This window comes from Limulus polyphemus, unplaced genomic scaffold (assembly GCF_000517525.1).
Source record: "Limulus polyphemus unplaced genomic scaffold, Limulus_polyphemus-2.1.2 Scaffold8661, whole genome shotgun sequence".
In the NCBI taxonomy this organism is placed as follows: domain Eukaryota; kingdom Metazoa; phylum Arthropoda; class Merostomata; order Xiphosura; family Limulidae; genus Limulus; species Limulus polyphemus.
This window is the reverse complement of record NW_013674271.1, coordinates 4,347-20,443: the sequence shown is the minus strand read 5'-3', so window position 1 is coordinate 20,443 and position 16,097 is coordinate 4,347. Positions and strand designations below refer to the sequence as shown.

Sequence of the window (16,097 nt, the reverse complement as noted above, 5' to 3'; positions counted from 1 at the left end):
ATGGAAAGAGGTAGGCAGGGTGCCACAGTGTTTGATTTATTACATGAGCAACATCTTGGCAAATAGAAAAGATAAGAGGCTCGTATTTTTATATTCTAGCTTGTCAATATTGATAATTTGAATTTTTCATTTGTATGAAACTATAGACTTAGTATTTTGACATCACAAACATGTAATTTGAACCAGTGCTGCATTCAACATAACATGTGACACAAAAATCGATGTTTATCTCATTTTTTTTGTAATATTTACTTTAAATTGACAAATTTAGTAATTTATAGTTCTAAAATTTAAATTATAATCTACAGTTCGATACCAAAGTTATGACATAATTTCATGAAATAGTAGTTCAATAAAATTTTGAATGCGAGTCAACAAACGAGATGACATGGCCTTTCACCCGTGACCCATCTCAAAAGGGTTAAGGAGTAGCCTGTAACACATATTTATAGTAATAATAAAGATGATTACAAACTGGCCAAATCAGGTCTTTTTACAATAAACAAAACTTTTCACAGGAGAGTTTCTCTAAGATTTATCTTCTCTAGTAGACAAACTTGCATATCATTTGTTTTTAAAATCCCACAAGATTTTAAAAACAAAAATGGGATGAGATATAAATCATTACCATTTCTCTGATGTTTTCAAATTTTTTTTTTCTTTATAAATTTCAACACCTAAAAATAACCATTTTTACATTTTTAACAAACCATTTAGTTGAGAACTAATGGGAATTTCTAATCAAAACAGCTGCCTAAAGAATCATTCTAACTATACACATTTAACAATTTCGGCAGTACCACTATTGTAATATTTGTTTTATCAGTGGAATACGATTAAATAGGTAACTAATGATCAGGAAGTTAGTTTACTACCAAGCTAGCTTTTTAGTGTAGTTTCAATGTACACCAAGTTATTAACCCTTTTGCTACAGGTAGGTTAAGATCCTTTGCAGTTACATTCAAAATTTAAACAATTTTATCATTAATGTATATGAATAATCTTGGCATCAAAACATAGTTAATAAATCTAATAATATTACACAAGGTTTAACTTCTTAAGGAAATATTTAAATAAATCCTCAATCTCCTCGTGTACGAGAATAATGACATTTTTTCTCTAATTCATTTATCTCCTCTTTGAAGTACAGAGTTTAATGAAGATATTACTAAGTCAAAGCCTAATTTTTATAGCCTTCAATCTTCTTTGTCTAAGGACACACAAACTACAAAGTTTAATCCAATTACTACACCCACCTGTCACGTCCTCTTTTTCACAAGTTGCCAATAATTCACTAACATTTTAAACCAATAGAAAGACAAAGTTTTAATTTCTCAAATCATATATAATGTTACATTATTTATAGTACAAGTATTGTATGTTACATCTTCACTTTAAAATTTTCGTGCTGTTCAGATTGTTTAGCTAAGGTAATTATTTTAAGGCTCTAATGTCTCAGAAAGCTAGTTAAACAATAAGTTACAAAATGAATAAAAAAATTGGGAATTTAAAAACTTGCAAATAGGGATCATAAAAAAAGTAAGAAAACAAGGCTGGAGATACGTAGACATTATTTACTCAAACTACAAACCCTATTGAGATGGGTCTTTCAATGGTCAGGGGAGCTCAAAAGGCATGTCATCTCGTTTGTTGACTCGCATTCAACATTTCATGAATTTATGTCAATAAGTTTTGTATTAAACTGTAGATTATAATTCAAATTTTAGTATTATACTATACTCAATTTATTAATTTAAAAGCAAATATTAAAAAACAACAACAGATAAACATCAATTTTTGTGTGTCACGTGGTATGATGAATGCAGCACTGGTTCAAATTAGATGTTTGTGATGTCCAAATACAAAGTCTATAATTTCTTACGAATTAGAAACTCAAATTATCAATATTTACAAGCTAGAATATAAGAACCTCCTATATTTTCTGTTTTCTGAGATATTATTATATTTATTGAATCAACCAAGGTGGCCCCACCCACCTCTTCCATTTTTGGAAATATGTGGTTACTTATGTGTGTATAACCAATAAAAAGCTCAGAATGTCTCCCACATGGTTTTCTTAGCCACTGGGAAATGCTTACACAGGGAAACCTTTCTATTCATGGTGGAATCGAAGTGGTAAAGTAGGACATTGTAGAGCTCAAAAAATCATATTTTTTAGACCCAAATACAGCTTAGTTACTAAGCCTGATAAGTTGTAGTGAATTATGTGGTATTGATATAGTAATATATGATTGTTTGTTATTTCATATAACATATTTATATATAAAACCTAAAGAAATTCTGTTTTGCATTCCCATGTACGAAATTTGACAAGGCTTAGCAAATTATGGCAAGCAGTAAACAAGTACAAAGTTTGTAACTAGAAGAGATCACCATTTTCTATATTTCTTTATTTACTGTTTTATGTTTTAAGAAAAATAAGTTTATGAACTTATTTATAAACAGTAATAATGTATATACACATATGATGTATTATAAATGAAATGTGACTATTTTACAAAATACTAGTCAACTAGAACAAAGCCAAGACAGGTCATTTTGTAAAGACTAAAGGTCAATTTTAAATTACTGGATATGGTAACAAGAGTGCACATGTAACTGCAGCTTTCTTGATGTTAGTCAGACACTGATGAAAGGTCAATAAAATAAAAATTATATATATAGATGTACAATGTTATGAGATTTAAACTAGTTAGACTAAATATCTGTGATTTCTTGTTATAATTGTAGTTTACAGTATAACTGTTTTATGGTTACTTTGTGGGATACAGACTGGATAGAATCCACCCACCCATAGTATACTAAAATCTATACTTTGCAGGATACTGTGTTAATTATGTCAGCCAGCGAGCACAAGTTATATATTGCAGGATACCGTGTTAATTATGTCAGCCAGCGAGCACAAGTTATACATTGCAGGATACCGTGTTAATTATGTCAGCCAGTGAGCACAAGTTATACTTTGCAAGATACCATGTTAATTATGTCAGCCACTAAGCACAAGTTATATATTGCAGGATACCGTGTTAATTATGTCAGCCAGCGAGCACAAGCTATACTTTGCAGGATACCGTGTTAATTATGTCAGCCAGCGAGCACAAGTTATACTTTGCAGGATACCATGTTAATTATGTCAGCCAGCGAGCACAAGTTATATATTGCAGGATACCGTGTTAATTAATTAAACCTTGGATAATATTTAGTTACTTACCTAACAAGAATGTGAGGAACAGATTGTTCACCAGGGTACTTATCCAAGTCAAGATCAGCAGAGAAGTCAGCATACTCACAAAGTACTGGAAATATACATATCAACTCCTCTAACTATAAAACACAACTACAACACTGGAGACAGCATGTAATTCTACCTATCCTAAGAAATAAAATTTACATGTTTTACTGCTGAGATATGGTAAAAAAAACTAAATAAAATCTACACGTTTACTGCTGAGATATGGTAAAAACTAAATAAAATCTACACATTTTACTACTGAGATGTGGTAAAAAAACTAAATTAAAACTACACATTTTACTGCTGAGATATGGTAAAAACTAAATAAAATCTACATGTTTTACTGTTGAGATATAGTAAAAAAACTAAATAAAATCTACACATTTTACTGGTGAAATATGGTAAAAACTAAATAAAATCTTACACGTTTTACTGCTGAGATATGGTAAAAAACTAAATAAAATTACTACATTTTACTGCCGAGATATGGTAAAAAACTAAATACAATCTACATGTTTTACTGCTGAGATATGGTAAAAAACTAAATACAATCTACATGTTTTACTGCTGAGATATGGTAAAAAACTAAATAAAATCTACATGTTTTACTGCTGAGATATGGTAAAAAACTAAATACAATCTACATGTTTTACTATTAAAATACGGTAAAAAATGAAAAACAACACGTTTACTAGTGAAATATGGTAAAAACTAAATAAAATCTACACGTTTTACTAGTGAAATAATAAAACTATAAAACAACATCTGTTTGATTTTACTCTGTGTTTAGGTAAATGGACATAAGCTTATCCGATTTTTTTAAATCACTAAAATATAATTTTCAAACATTTGTCTTCACTGAACCTCCTCGATCTCTTGGATTTCGTTTCCTAATTATCTAGATATACCAGATTATGCTTAAAACTTTGACTAGTTTTTTCTGTCCTTCAGAAAGATGGATGAGGAATTACAGAATGAGCTGGTACTAATCATTCAGTTTCTATCCATCATTGTTCAGTATGGAATTACAGAATGAGCTGGTACTAATCATTCAGGACCTTCAGTTTCTATCCATCATTGTTCAGTATTGCAAGATTTGTTTTGTTTCTTTCGTAGATATTTGTGCATTGTTGGTAATCGAAGTTTCAAAATGGAGTCCAATCTTGTACATCAAATGAAAGTTTTATACATCTCACACTACATCTTTATAGTTACATTAATAATGCTGTAGTTTTTCTCATTACATACTCTGATAAACAACATTTTTATTCTCACTCCATTAAATTTATCCCCACAGTAAGGACATATAATAAACCTCTTGCCTGCCAGGACAATTGTAGGATAACATTCAAGTCTCAAAGAGATGTAAAGAAATTTGGTAGTAGAGTAAATTATTACAAACCTTAATATATATATATTTTAACAAAAAAAAGTGTTACCACTTTCGGCTTTGAGTCCCTCAGTTGCAAGAAAGAGTGCCACAAATCACAACCTTGTTTCTGTGCCTCCACTATGGACTGACAGATCTCTTCAAACTTCTTCTCCTGTACTCCTGTCCTGTAACGACAGTTTCAGATTTCCTCTTCACAAATCAAGCATAACAAAATATCATTCCCAAGACAAATTATGCTTTTAATTTTGGCTGCTTGTTTTTAACTACATTTTTTTTTTTACAATTACAGTCCAGTAGCTGTTATATTGTGAACAGGCCAAATAAATAGAATTTAGACTATCGTGTGTAGGAATTATTTTGATGTGTTTTTTTACCAGTATAGTAGAGTTTTTAGATACTTATACATCATACACTTTCTACACGTCCTGTGAAGGACTGATTCTACGTTAGGCTACTCTAAGTACAAGACTGTATATCTTCATTCAAAATTTAATTACAGAATAAAATTTAAACATTATATAATGGTTATCTGGTTAATTTAATACAGAAATATAACATCTACATTCTACTTCTTGTATTCATTTGAATTAGAAACTATATTCTTGTTGCTACCACAGATTATACTGATGTCTCCAGGAAACACTGTAGAATTACAATGAAAATATTTCAAACTTTTAGAGACATTTTAAACTGATCTATGATTTTATTGATTACTTACAAGTAGATACTTCACACACACAGGGTTGTGACATATGGTAATGTACCCGAGCTGAGAAAATGGATAAAATGTTCGACTAAAACTTGTTGTAAACTTGGTAATTAACATTTTTATATTGTATCATGTTTGGAAGTAGTATTCTGGTGTTACCACATTTGAGGTTTGAACTGTGTTTTAAGGACACAAGAGACTTGTTGGTCCATCTATACTGTTCCATACACTAACTATTGAAAAAAAAAACTCAAAACAAGTTCTTATCATTCAAATATTTATCGAGCCTTCATTTAAACTGTACTTCCTCCACATCTGGAGGAAAATCATTACAAATATCAATCACCCTGTTACACAAGTAAAACTGTTTTAGCTGAAGATGACTCCTACCCTGACAAACTTTATATCTGTGTTCCTTAGTCCAACCATTCTCACCATTAAATATAATACATGAACATTATCAATTTCCTAAACAATCTTTAAAATAGTTCTTAACTAATTAGAGACCTAGGAATTTTTTTTATAGTTGTTGATACTCAATTTATGTTATACATTGCTTCTATTTGAAACCTACAGAAATATTTGTTTACAACAAAAACTTCACATATGGATACTTGGGGCTAGCAAGTACGAAGCCCTAAATCACTATTAATCACATGGAATGTGTTTTTTTTACCATATTACATAACTGCTTCAATAACCAAAAAATATATATATCAAAAGAAAATAGCAAACAAATATTTTATTGGTCATAAAACAAGTTCAATTTAATTGAATGTATAAAATGGAACTTTAACAATCAATAATAATAAATAATTTTATTTTGTCTCATTATATATATATATATATATATCACTGATCATATATTTGTAAACTTCGTAATAGAAATAGACAAGAAACTTGTGGTTCTATTGAAATAAACTCTTAATTAGATACACAATAACAAATAAATTAAAGTAACCTCACAAGAATAATTTTTATTATTTTTTTAAAGTAGAATTTTATGAAGTATTTCTAGATTTTGAAAATTAAAAATTGATGCAAATACTAAACATAACCATAAAATCTTCGATTTTGAGGCATACATTCACACTGTATTTCACTCGTCAAAACAATGGATATACTAATTCAAAATAGTTTGAGAATCACTGGTATTACACATTCATGTCATAACCATATTTAATGTTCCCTTGAAATTTTCTTTTTCTTTGGTGGATTATAAACTCCACTGAGTCCTACTTTTTGTTCTTGGGCAGCTCGCATTTTAGGTCTTTTTATACTAAAACTAGAGAGAAAATGTTGTAACTCTTTATGCCACTAACAAAGAAAAAATAGTTAAAGGGTTCATTCATTAGTGCAATATATAGTGTTTACTATTTAAAAAATAAATAAAAGCAAATAACATAAAAGCGAGGGCATTGCAGATATTATGAACTCATAATTTAAATAAGAAATACTGAACTCAAGTTACTCATTAGTCTTTATGCTGGAAATGTTCCATTTTACAGTGACAGTAAATCTCGTTAATGGTTGATATCTCCATTTGCTGAGAGGTAGGATTTTATTCCCATAAGCTGGCACATATAAATAACCTCCATTTTGTTAGAAAACTTGGTTCCGATCCGATTCGTTGAACAAAACCTGCATTCGCAATCAGCACTAGAGGCTACAAAGGTGGCTCACATATCAACAAACTGAGCCAGATCTGTAAACTGCTCTTCTTTCAGTGTGTAAGTTACCATACAGGCAAATGTACTGACTGTACTGGTTTTAATGTTTTCAGATTGATAAATTCATGGTTACGTACTGCTTTCAGATGTGTTCAATTTTTCATCCATTTGACACAGTATGCAAAAGCCAATCATTAAATGTTGAACTGCACTTTCCTGATCCACTGTTGGTGCCTTACATTTGGACATGGTGTTATTTAACTGCACTTTCCTGATCCACTGTTGGTGCCTTACACTTGGACATGGTGTTATTTAACTGCACTTTTCTGATCCACTGTTGGTGCCTTACACTTGGACATGGTGTTATTTAACTGCACTTTTCTGATCCACTGTTGGTGCCTTACACTTGGACATGGTGTTATTTAACTGCATTTTTCTGATCCACTGTTGGTGCCTTACACTTGGACATGGTGTTATTTAACTGCATTTTTCTGATCCACTGTTGGTGCCTTACACTTGGACATGGTGTTATTTAACTGCACTTTCCTGATCCACTGTTGGTGCCTTACACTTGGACATGGTGTTATTTAACTGCACTTTCCTGATCCACTGTTGGTGCCTTACACTTGGACATGGTGTTATTTCAATAGGGTACATTTCACATTATAAGCAGTTAGCAACTGACAGAGAAAAGTGTGTGCTATGAACTGCTTGTGAGGTGCATGGTTTGTGAACATGTGTGACACATGTCATATTGTTGCAAGGCCAAACACGCTCGAAAAATTTTAAAGGAAATTTGATCATATCTTAATATGACAAGGAAATAGTAGTTAAATGAATATTTCAACACTGCTTTATGAAATGACATGTCTCAGTACTTAAGCGTTACTTTGGGTGAGAGTTTAAAACAAGATAGCATAAGCTTGTTGCTAGTTGTAGCGATCTGATTATAATGTCATAGTCATCTACATTTCTTGGATGACATAATGCTGTTAGTATGACCTTGGCCATTGAAAGCAAATATTTTTGGTACTTTAATAAAAGTATCTTTTAGTGGGATAGTATTATTCATTTTACATTCAATAATTAGTGTAAATTCATTCTTATCTCTAAACATCAATGACTCAAAGGGATTCTTTAAATGTTCTCTAGCAATCTAGTTATAAGTACAACTACTGTTTTCATCTTATACTGTGACTTTCAAATCTGAGGCACTAAACTATATGACTTTTTCCAATATAGAAACAACATATTCTTTAAAAAGTTTGTGGTAAGTTTCATGCAACTTAATCCACTAATATGTTTGTGCATCCCAAAAACTGGGATCTGTGGATTTCACACACCTGCTCCCAGGAGGTAATAATGAAAATTTTCACCATATTGGAAATGTTTTTGGATAATATTTTGGAACAGTCATTATCCTTTGTGGTTAACCCTACTTATATAATGATGTATGCATAATGAGCATAAGAGAGGTCAGATGATACATTTAAAAAAAACAAAAACAATATTTTTAATCACAATAGGTCCAGGTTCAATAATCCAACCTGCAAGTTTCTAAACTTCATTACAAGGATTAGAGGAAATAGGCTACATTGAGAAGTTTTGACAGTAATTGTTTAAGAAAGGTAACGAAGATCAGATAGTTTGATCATAAAAGTGAAGAGACATTAACAGAAAAAGAAGGGGATAACAATCAATCACTCAAAGAAATGATCAAGTTGTATAGATGGATATACGATGGGCATGTTCTACAAATGAACAAGAACAGACTGCTAAGTCAAGTAATGGGCTAAAGGCCATGCCAAGTCAAGTAATGGGCTAAAGACCATGATGTCAAGTCAAGTAATGGGCTAAAGACCATGCCAAGTCAAGTAATGGGCTAAAGACCATGATGTCAAGTCAAGTAATGGGCTAAAGACCATGATGTCAAGTCAAGTAATGGGCTAAAGGCCATGCCAAGTCAAGTAATGGGCTAAAGGCCATGCCAAGTCAAGTAATAGGCTAAAGACCATGCCAAGTCAAGTAATGGACTAAAGACCATGCCAAGTCAAGTAATGGACTAAAGACCATGCCAAGTCAAGTAATAGGCTAAAGACCATGCCAAGTCAAGTAATGGACTAAAGACCATGCCAAGTCAAGTAATGGACTAAAGACCATGCCAAGTCAAGTAATGGACTAAAGACCATGCCAAGTCAAGTAAAGGGTAAAGACCATGTCAAAACTTCCTAAATAAATTTCAAAGAATTTTTTCAGTAAAATTATATTTTATCTGTTATTTTCTCTATTCTAAACTATACAAGGTTGGTCAATTTGACCCACTTCGTAACCACCAAAAATCAATTCGAAATAAATGTAAATTACCCCTTCTTTTCTTTCTAGAATGACTTAAAATTGTAACATGAAACTACATTTGTTTATACTTAAATTTTATTGTTTTATGGCTCTTTGAACAGTGTGTAACTAATATTCTTGCCATACAAATTGTAAGTCACTCATGTTACCCTATCAAATTACACAACACATGGGCTACTTGCAAGTGTCCCTTGTAAAATCTTTTATTGTTATTATTTTTTACTTTACCTAATCTAACCTATAAAGTTTCTAGTTTTTACATTTTAGTTACTTTTATAATAATAAATAAAGAATACACACAAAAACAAGAAATAAAATACCTATTTCTTCTTTTTCTTTGCTATCGACTCTTGATGAAATTTCACCCTAATTTTTTTATACTAATGGTACTACTGTACTAAATGTTTATTTAATTAAATAATGTACCAAATAACACAGAATAAGAACACGCAAAAAGCAGACAATGTCCTACAACTATCACAGTTTTTCTGGCTTTCTAACTATGCAACAAGAGCCATTAAAAATTCAGCTAAGCCCACTGATGCATTTCCCATGGGAATAAAGTTTGAACTGGAAGTGAACTAGACATTTCTCTGTACAGCAAACAAAGTAACATAATACATCATTTGATAGATTAAAACTCTGGCTTTCTATTGGTTATAAATAATATATTATTAAACATCAGATAGAACTATTGCCAATTTATGAAAAAGAGGATGTGACAGGTGGGTGTGGCAAAAGGGGGGTCTGATTATATAATTCATGGCTCTGTAACCAAATAAGATTGAAGGCTATAAAAATTATGCTTTACCTGAACAATGACAACATTATAATGAGTAATTTACGCTAAATTTCATACTTCTCGGAGGGTGGTAAATATACTACAGAAGAGGGACACTAAGATAGCAAATGTCATAACTCTTATACTAGGGAAAATTCAGGAATTTTTTAAATATTGCCTTATAAAATTAACAACTTAAAATGTAAATAATATTAAAATTTGGATTATTAGCTACATTTTTATGCCAAGTTTATTTATATACCATGACAAGATAGTAGTTCATTTAAATTTTGAATGTAACTTAGTAAAACCTTGTGATATGCGCAGAAAAGAATACTCCTATAAAGAGGGTTAATTCTTGCCTTCTAAAACATTTGTGTTTTTCTTGCCTGTTCTATCCCTCCTTCAATTACATAAAGTCATTGGCACACAGTCTGTTACAATACTAGCATGCATACACTCGTACCATTAGAACAGTCCACTTGCAAACCATGTTTCCCAATATTTTCTCTAAAGATCATCTCTCAGTCTCTTTCACATTTTGTTCATTTATCAGTTTAACAGAGATAAACAGAAGAAAAAAGTTAACTTACCAAAAATGATCCAGTTAATGGATTCCTTAAATTTTAATTGCAAAATACTGTAAAACCATATTTATTATGCTAATGGTGTTGTGCAACAAAATTGAGATTCATTTTGTCAAACACTTCAGGCCAAACAACGTTTTATACATTGTAAATTTAAAACAGAGTAAAGTCTTTCTCTTACTTACCATTTTGCTGGATCGAAGAAATTTGTAATAACAATGGGTACAGCATAATCCAAGATACAGGCAATAATACCAGTTAGAGCAAGGCTAGTGCACACAGAAGGTTCAAAGTACCACAAAAGACTGAAATGGACAAATACAAAAAATGACCATACCAGGTGAAGCAATATTTACAAACTGATAAAAAGAATTATAACTAGAGATATTTTATTAACCTTTTGTCTTCTAATACACACACACACACCTACATATCAAAACTATGTGTAAAAAACAAATCTTTAACATGTCATTCTTCTAGCATAACACATTAAATACTGTTATTCAAAAATCAGCAAGACTGCAGATAGTTTTAGGCAATTGTATGTACAAATTCAAGGTGTGGGATGTTGAAGACCCATGAAAGTCTTATGGAATATAAGGTATAATAAAACATCATAAAATAATATAATAGGGGTACTTTTTAGATGAGTCAAACTACAGGTATTCAAACTGCTTTTTTTAGTTTTCTGGGTGAATGAACTTTCACACAATCTCCAGAAAGGCAAACTTGAACACACACAAAAGAACAAGCTAAGGTTTGAAACTGATACTGGAATAGAAGCTATAAAATGCTTAAAAAATTGTCTACTTACTGCTACAGAGAGACATCACTTTCTAAAACAAATCAAACATGCACAAATATTCAGTAAAATATGAAAACCTATTCACCATACTCAGAAATTCCAGTCTGTTTTACTGTAGTAATTACAAATAAAACATTTCAAACAAAACTTAAACCAAGACTAGCTTTCTCATCACTCACAATACTATATATAATAGTGTACAAAACAAACAGTTTATATTTCAAGTTAATGGTTCAGTTAATGCTCAAGATTTTAGTGCATCTTAAAAACTTGTTCAATGGTAGAATTAAATTTACAGCCATTATCACAAAACACGCACTTAAACATGGAATATTGGATTGGAAAGATATACAAAGAAAGGAATCTGTATGTCAGAAGGAACCTGGGAGAGATTAAATACACAAACATCCTGAGATGTAAAGAAATTCCTATATATATAAAGATATGTCTGAAACTTGCTAGATATTCAGAATTAAAGCATATACCTTTGGCTCATGTTCTATTAAATTTAATATTTTAACATTATAAAATGAAGAAATTACTATAATGTATAAATAGGAAATCAGTTGAAACATTAAAAATTAATAATTTTTATTGGTTTATCCTCTTCATGTCTCAACTAATGCCAAAAGGTAAACCACTGATCAGCAAGAACACATTTTACAGTAATACATACAAACTGAATTGAAAACACGAGTTACATTAATATTTATTTGGTATCACGAGTACAGAGAAGAGTTTAGAAACAAGTCAAACTTACATAAACATCAAGATAACCACACCAGCAAGAATTGCAGGAAAATAGGGTTGTTTCCAAATCAAGAATGAATGTAATGGTATAAGTACTTCTCTCCAACTTTCAAGTTTTCGTTTAATGTCTTTCACTTGATCATCTCCACTGGTAAGACACTATAAAAGACGTATATTATTGTTTATACCTTTTTCAGAGAATTCAAATTTACCAGTTCTATAGTACTGAACTCATGGTTATAAAAAATAATATTAATCTTATCCAACTGGAATGTTATAACATTTCTATGTCTGCTGGTCTCCTCCACGTGTCAGTATATTATGGAAAAAGTGCTTAGACAGTCTACTAGAAATGATAGTCAGTGGCCAGACTGAGAGTTGGAAGGAAAATTGAAAAAAAAAGAGGAATAACAGTTAGTGGTGTGCACAATCATCGATTATATCGACGCTTGGTCATTTGTTGCAAGTCGACCAGGCGCTTGATAGTTATTCCCATAATAAATTTTAAATGATAGTTTAATAAAAAAAACAAATAGTTGTAAGCTTTGTCAAAAATTGTATGCATACAAAGGTTGGTTTACATTGTGAGTACACCTATCACATCGATATCGGCTGCACAGGCCACGAATTGAATTAACTGTAGAATTGGTTTGCAAGTTTAATATTTTTAGAAATAAGGAATTCTAAATCACAACGCACCACTATTAAATTTACGAGACTCATTTTCTGTTGCTGGAAAAAATATTTCATGGTTGTCAAAAATAAATCAATATTTCTAATAGTAATAAATCTGCTTTTCTAAATATAAACATACTCGTATGTCGACTGTTAACAATATCACACCTTACATATTCTTGTTCAGTACTTTCTTGTGTTTTATAGGAAATACCACCAATCACTTAGAGCATGATCATAAAGAATTAAACACCGACTCCCATCAGTCAACTGTCTGGAAGCAAACTGTCTCAGTAAAAAATAACAGTTTCAACAGATGACTCCGATGACATTAAGCAAGAAATTGATGATGATTAGATCACAAATTGGTCAAGTCATGTCAGAGCTATGAGCTAAAAGTTTGTTTTTGAAAAAAAACTCAGAGCCATTCTATAAGCCGCTATGTTTCAGCTAAATATGCTCATTTATAACTCTTTGCTTGTACCAATAAAACAATTTCCTATCAACTTCTCAACTTTTTCTCCAATCTCAAAAGCAATCAACATACTAATCAATCTCTATGAGAATATAGACAATTTCTGAAATACAAGGTACACAGCATTCATCAACCAAGATATCCTTTTCCACATGAGCCTCTTCCTCCCTATCACAAAGTATTTGATTAAAACACTGAACCTTCTTCTTATGGTAATGAACATAAAAAAATCACAAACCAACAGCAAACATAATGCTTGTAGTTGAAACATTAAAATCTTTATTCTGATTAAAATTATACAAATATAATTATATTAAATACCAGTATATTGAAAGGGCCTAGTTATTTTGGTACTTTCTTCCTCATGTTATTTTGGTGCTTTAACTTCAAACCCTTCATTAAGTCCATGAACATTTCATTTTGAATAGCGTGTGTGAATATAATATATATTCACATATAAACCTACTTACCAACTTGTCAGTGATGCTCATTTAAATTCCTATTGAATAAACTGTCTTTAGAAGCTACAAAAGAATATTTACAAGCAATTTCTGTGAGCTGTTCTCTCTCTCAGATATATACTGATACAACCATTATGATTTTACAAAAGTTCACTGAAGAGCTTGTTCTGTCTGTTTCTGTTCTAAGCAAACTACAAATCTTATTGGTTCTTGTCTTTTAAAACTCAATTTAACATGCACCATGACTCACATTCAACATGACTAGGCTACCACTGGAAGACTTGCTATCTTGCATGCAATCATGCCTATCGGAGCATACAAAACATTCACCTGTACAATGAATTACATCTCTGGCATTTACTTTGAAAGTCAGAAGAAAAAACAGAGAAACTTGTACTCAAAATTTACTCATTAGTTCTTAAAGAATTTGAAATTCTGTGTGTGTGTGATAACATATCTAGATATTTATACCAGAAGAAAAAAAAAGTAATACCAAAGAAAAGTTATTACAAGTAACCTGTATGACTAATTTTAGTTGCTCAGAGACCAAAGGGATCTGGTAGGCACTTCAAATATTGAAAAATAATGTCTGTCTGACACCCCCAAAAGAATGTTCTGTACAAGTTCAAACTACATCTACACTGATAAAGCCAATAGTCACAGGTATAGAATTGTCAGTGGTAATGAAAATTTCTCAAACTACCTTATCTGAGTAAAAATCTTTACAGATTAATGGAATTATTTTCACTATAGTTTATGCTGCTAGGTTTCCAAAAAAAACTATTACCATACCATAACATAGTATGAAAATGTCAGTTTTCTATCTGTACATTAATATTACATTTTTATATTGTTCTATGAATCAAATAAAAGTTTTTTTTTTTTGCATTATGTAGAGCAGATCTACAGTAGGCTATCTGCTGTCTCTACTGTGAGGAATGAAACCCTGGATTCTAGTGTTATAACTTATAAGTCTCTAAGGTTACTGCTGTCCCACTGGAGGACACAAAAATGCCTAAAACTGTTCAAAAAAGGATTATATTGCTACTATATATTTTAATACTTTCTAATATACTAAATAACTGAGGCTTAATTTTTCACTAATAATGTTAACTAAAAATTGGAAGTTTGGATAATGGTATAAATAAAGAAAATCAAAATCAACCAACCTAACAAATCAGGAGTGAAATAACACTTCAAAGAAGGCATAAAAATATTGTAATACAAAATTATCAAAGAGTAAACTTTTAACATTTTTGTCACTTATATACATACAAGGGCAAATCCTATAATTGTAACTACCATAGCCTAGGTTTTCGGTAGTGCTATGTTTAGAAATTTTTCTCACAGACCCATGGAAAAGAAAAATGTAATTTGCAAGTTGTAATGTAGTGTTGTATGCAAATTGTAATATATATATATTATGTTTTCCAGAGATCTATCTCCATTTCTTACAAGTTACTGCCCTGCGCTACAAGACTTCCTTTTATTAATTAGCACTTGTTAACAATTATAGAGCGAAAGAGCCGGTTTCTAAACTTCCTTCTGCTGCAGAATTAGCTATTGGCATTGCACTGCAGAACCTAAATGACAAGGACACGAAAGGTGATACCTTCTTTTTTTATGGTATGGCAACCTAAAGCACTTGAAATAAAACATACTTTAGAAGGATAATAACTTTAAAATGTATACATAAACAAGTTTTAGAAGGAACTGTGTCTTTAAAATTATATTAAAAACTTCTAACTTACATCATCTGTAGATTTATGGGTAACGCCCTCGGTACCAGAAACGCAGTCCGCCTCGTCTGCCATTTTGTCATGCAGCTCTTAACTAAGAAAGGGCAGATCGATCAAATATTCATTGCCACATACAACAAATAAGGGAATATTTAACAATTGCATAAGTAAATATTTTAATTTCAGCGATTTGTTTGGTCAATAGTTAGCGAACACAATAAACTAGTAGTAATATGCAGAGTTTAAATGTGTGTGGTGTTTTAACAAATCTATTATTAAAAGTTACCAAAACGTATTTTAAAGGTTTTGTAAAATTTTATATTTAGTAATAGGTGGAGATATTTTACGTTTATATTCATAAGTTGGTATACATAAATATTTTTGTTTGTTTGTTGTTAAGAACAAAACTTCACAATGTGCTATCTGTGTTCTGCCCTACCGCGG

At 31.0% G+C, this 16,097-nt stretch overlaps 1 protein-coding gene across 1 annotated transcript in view; it reads right to left on the bottom strand.

Annotated features, from left to right (window-relative positions):
* The window catches only part of LOC106475492 (ADP-ribosylation factor-like protein 6-interacting protein 1), a 19,578-nt gene extending 3,812 nt beyond the window's left edge, over positions 1–15,766 (bottom strand). The window contains exons 1-5 of the mRNA XM_013936173.2: positions 15,666–15,766; positions 12,314–12,462; positions 10,934–11,053; positions 4,693–4,810; positions 3,233–3,317 (exon numbers count right to left, since the gene is read on the bottom strand). Coding sequence (XP_013791627.1) covers positions 3,233–3,317; positions 4,693–4,810; positions 10,934–11,053; positions 12,314–12,462; positions 15,666–15,728 — 535 coding nt within the window. The 5' untranslated portion in view covers positions 15,729–15,766. The remainder of the gene's footprint in view (positions 1–3,232; positions 3,318–4,692; positions 4,811–10,933; positions 11,054–12,313; positions 12,463–15,665) is intronic.
* Between the last annotated feature and the right edge of the window lie 331 nt (positions 15,767–16,097).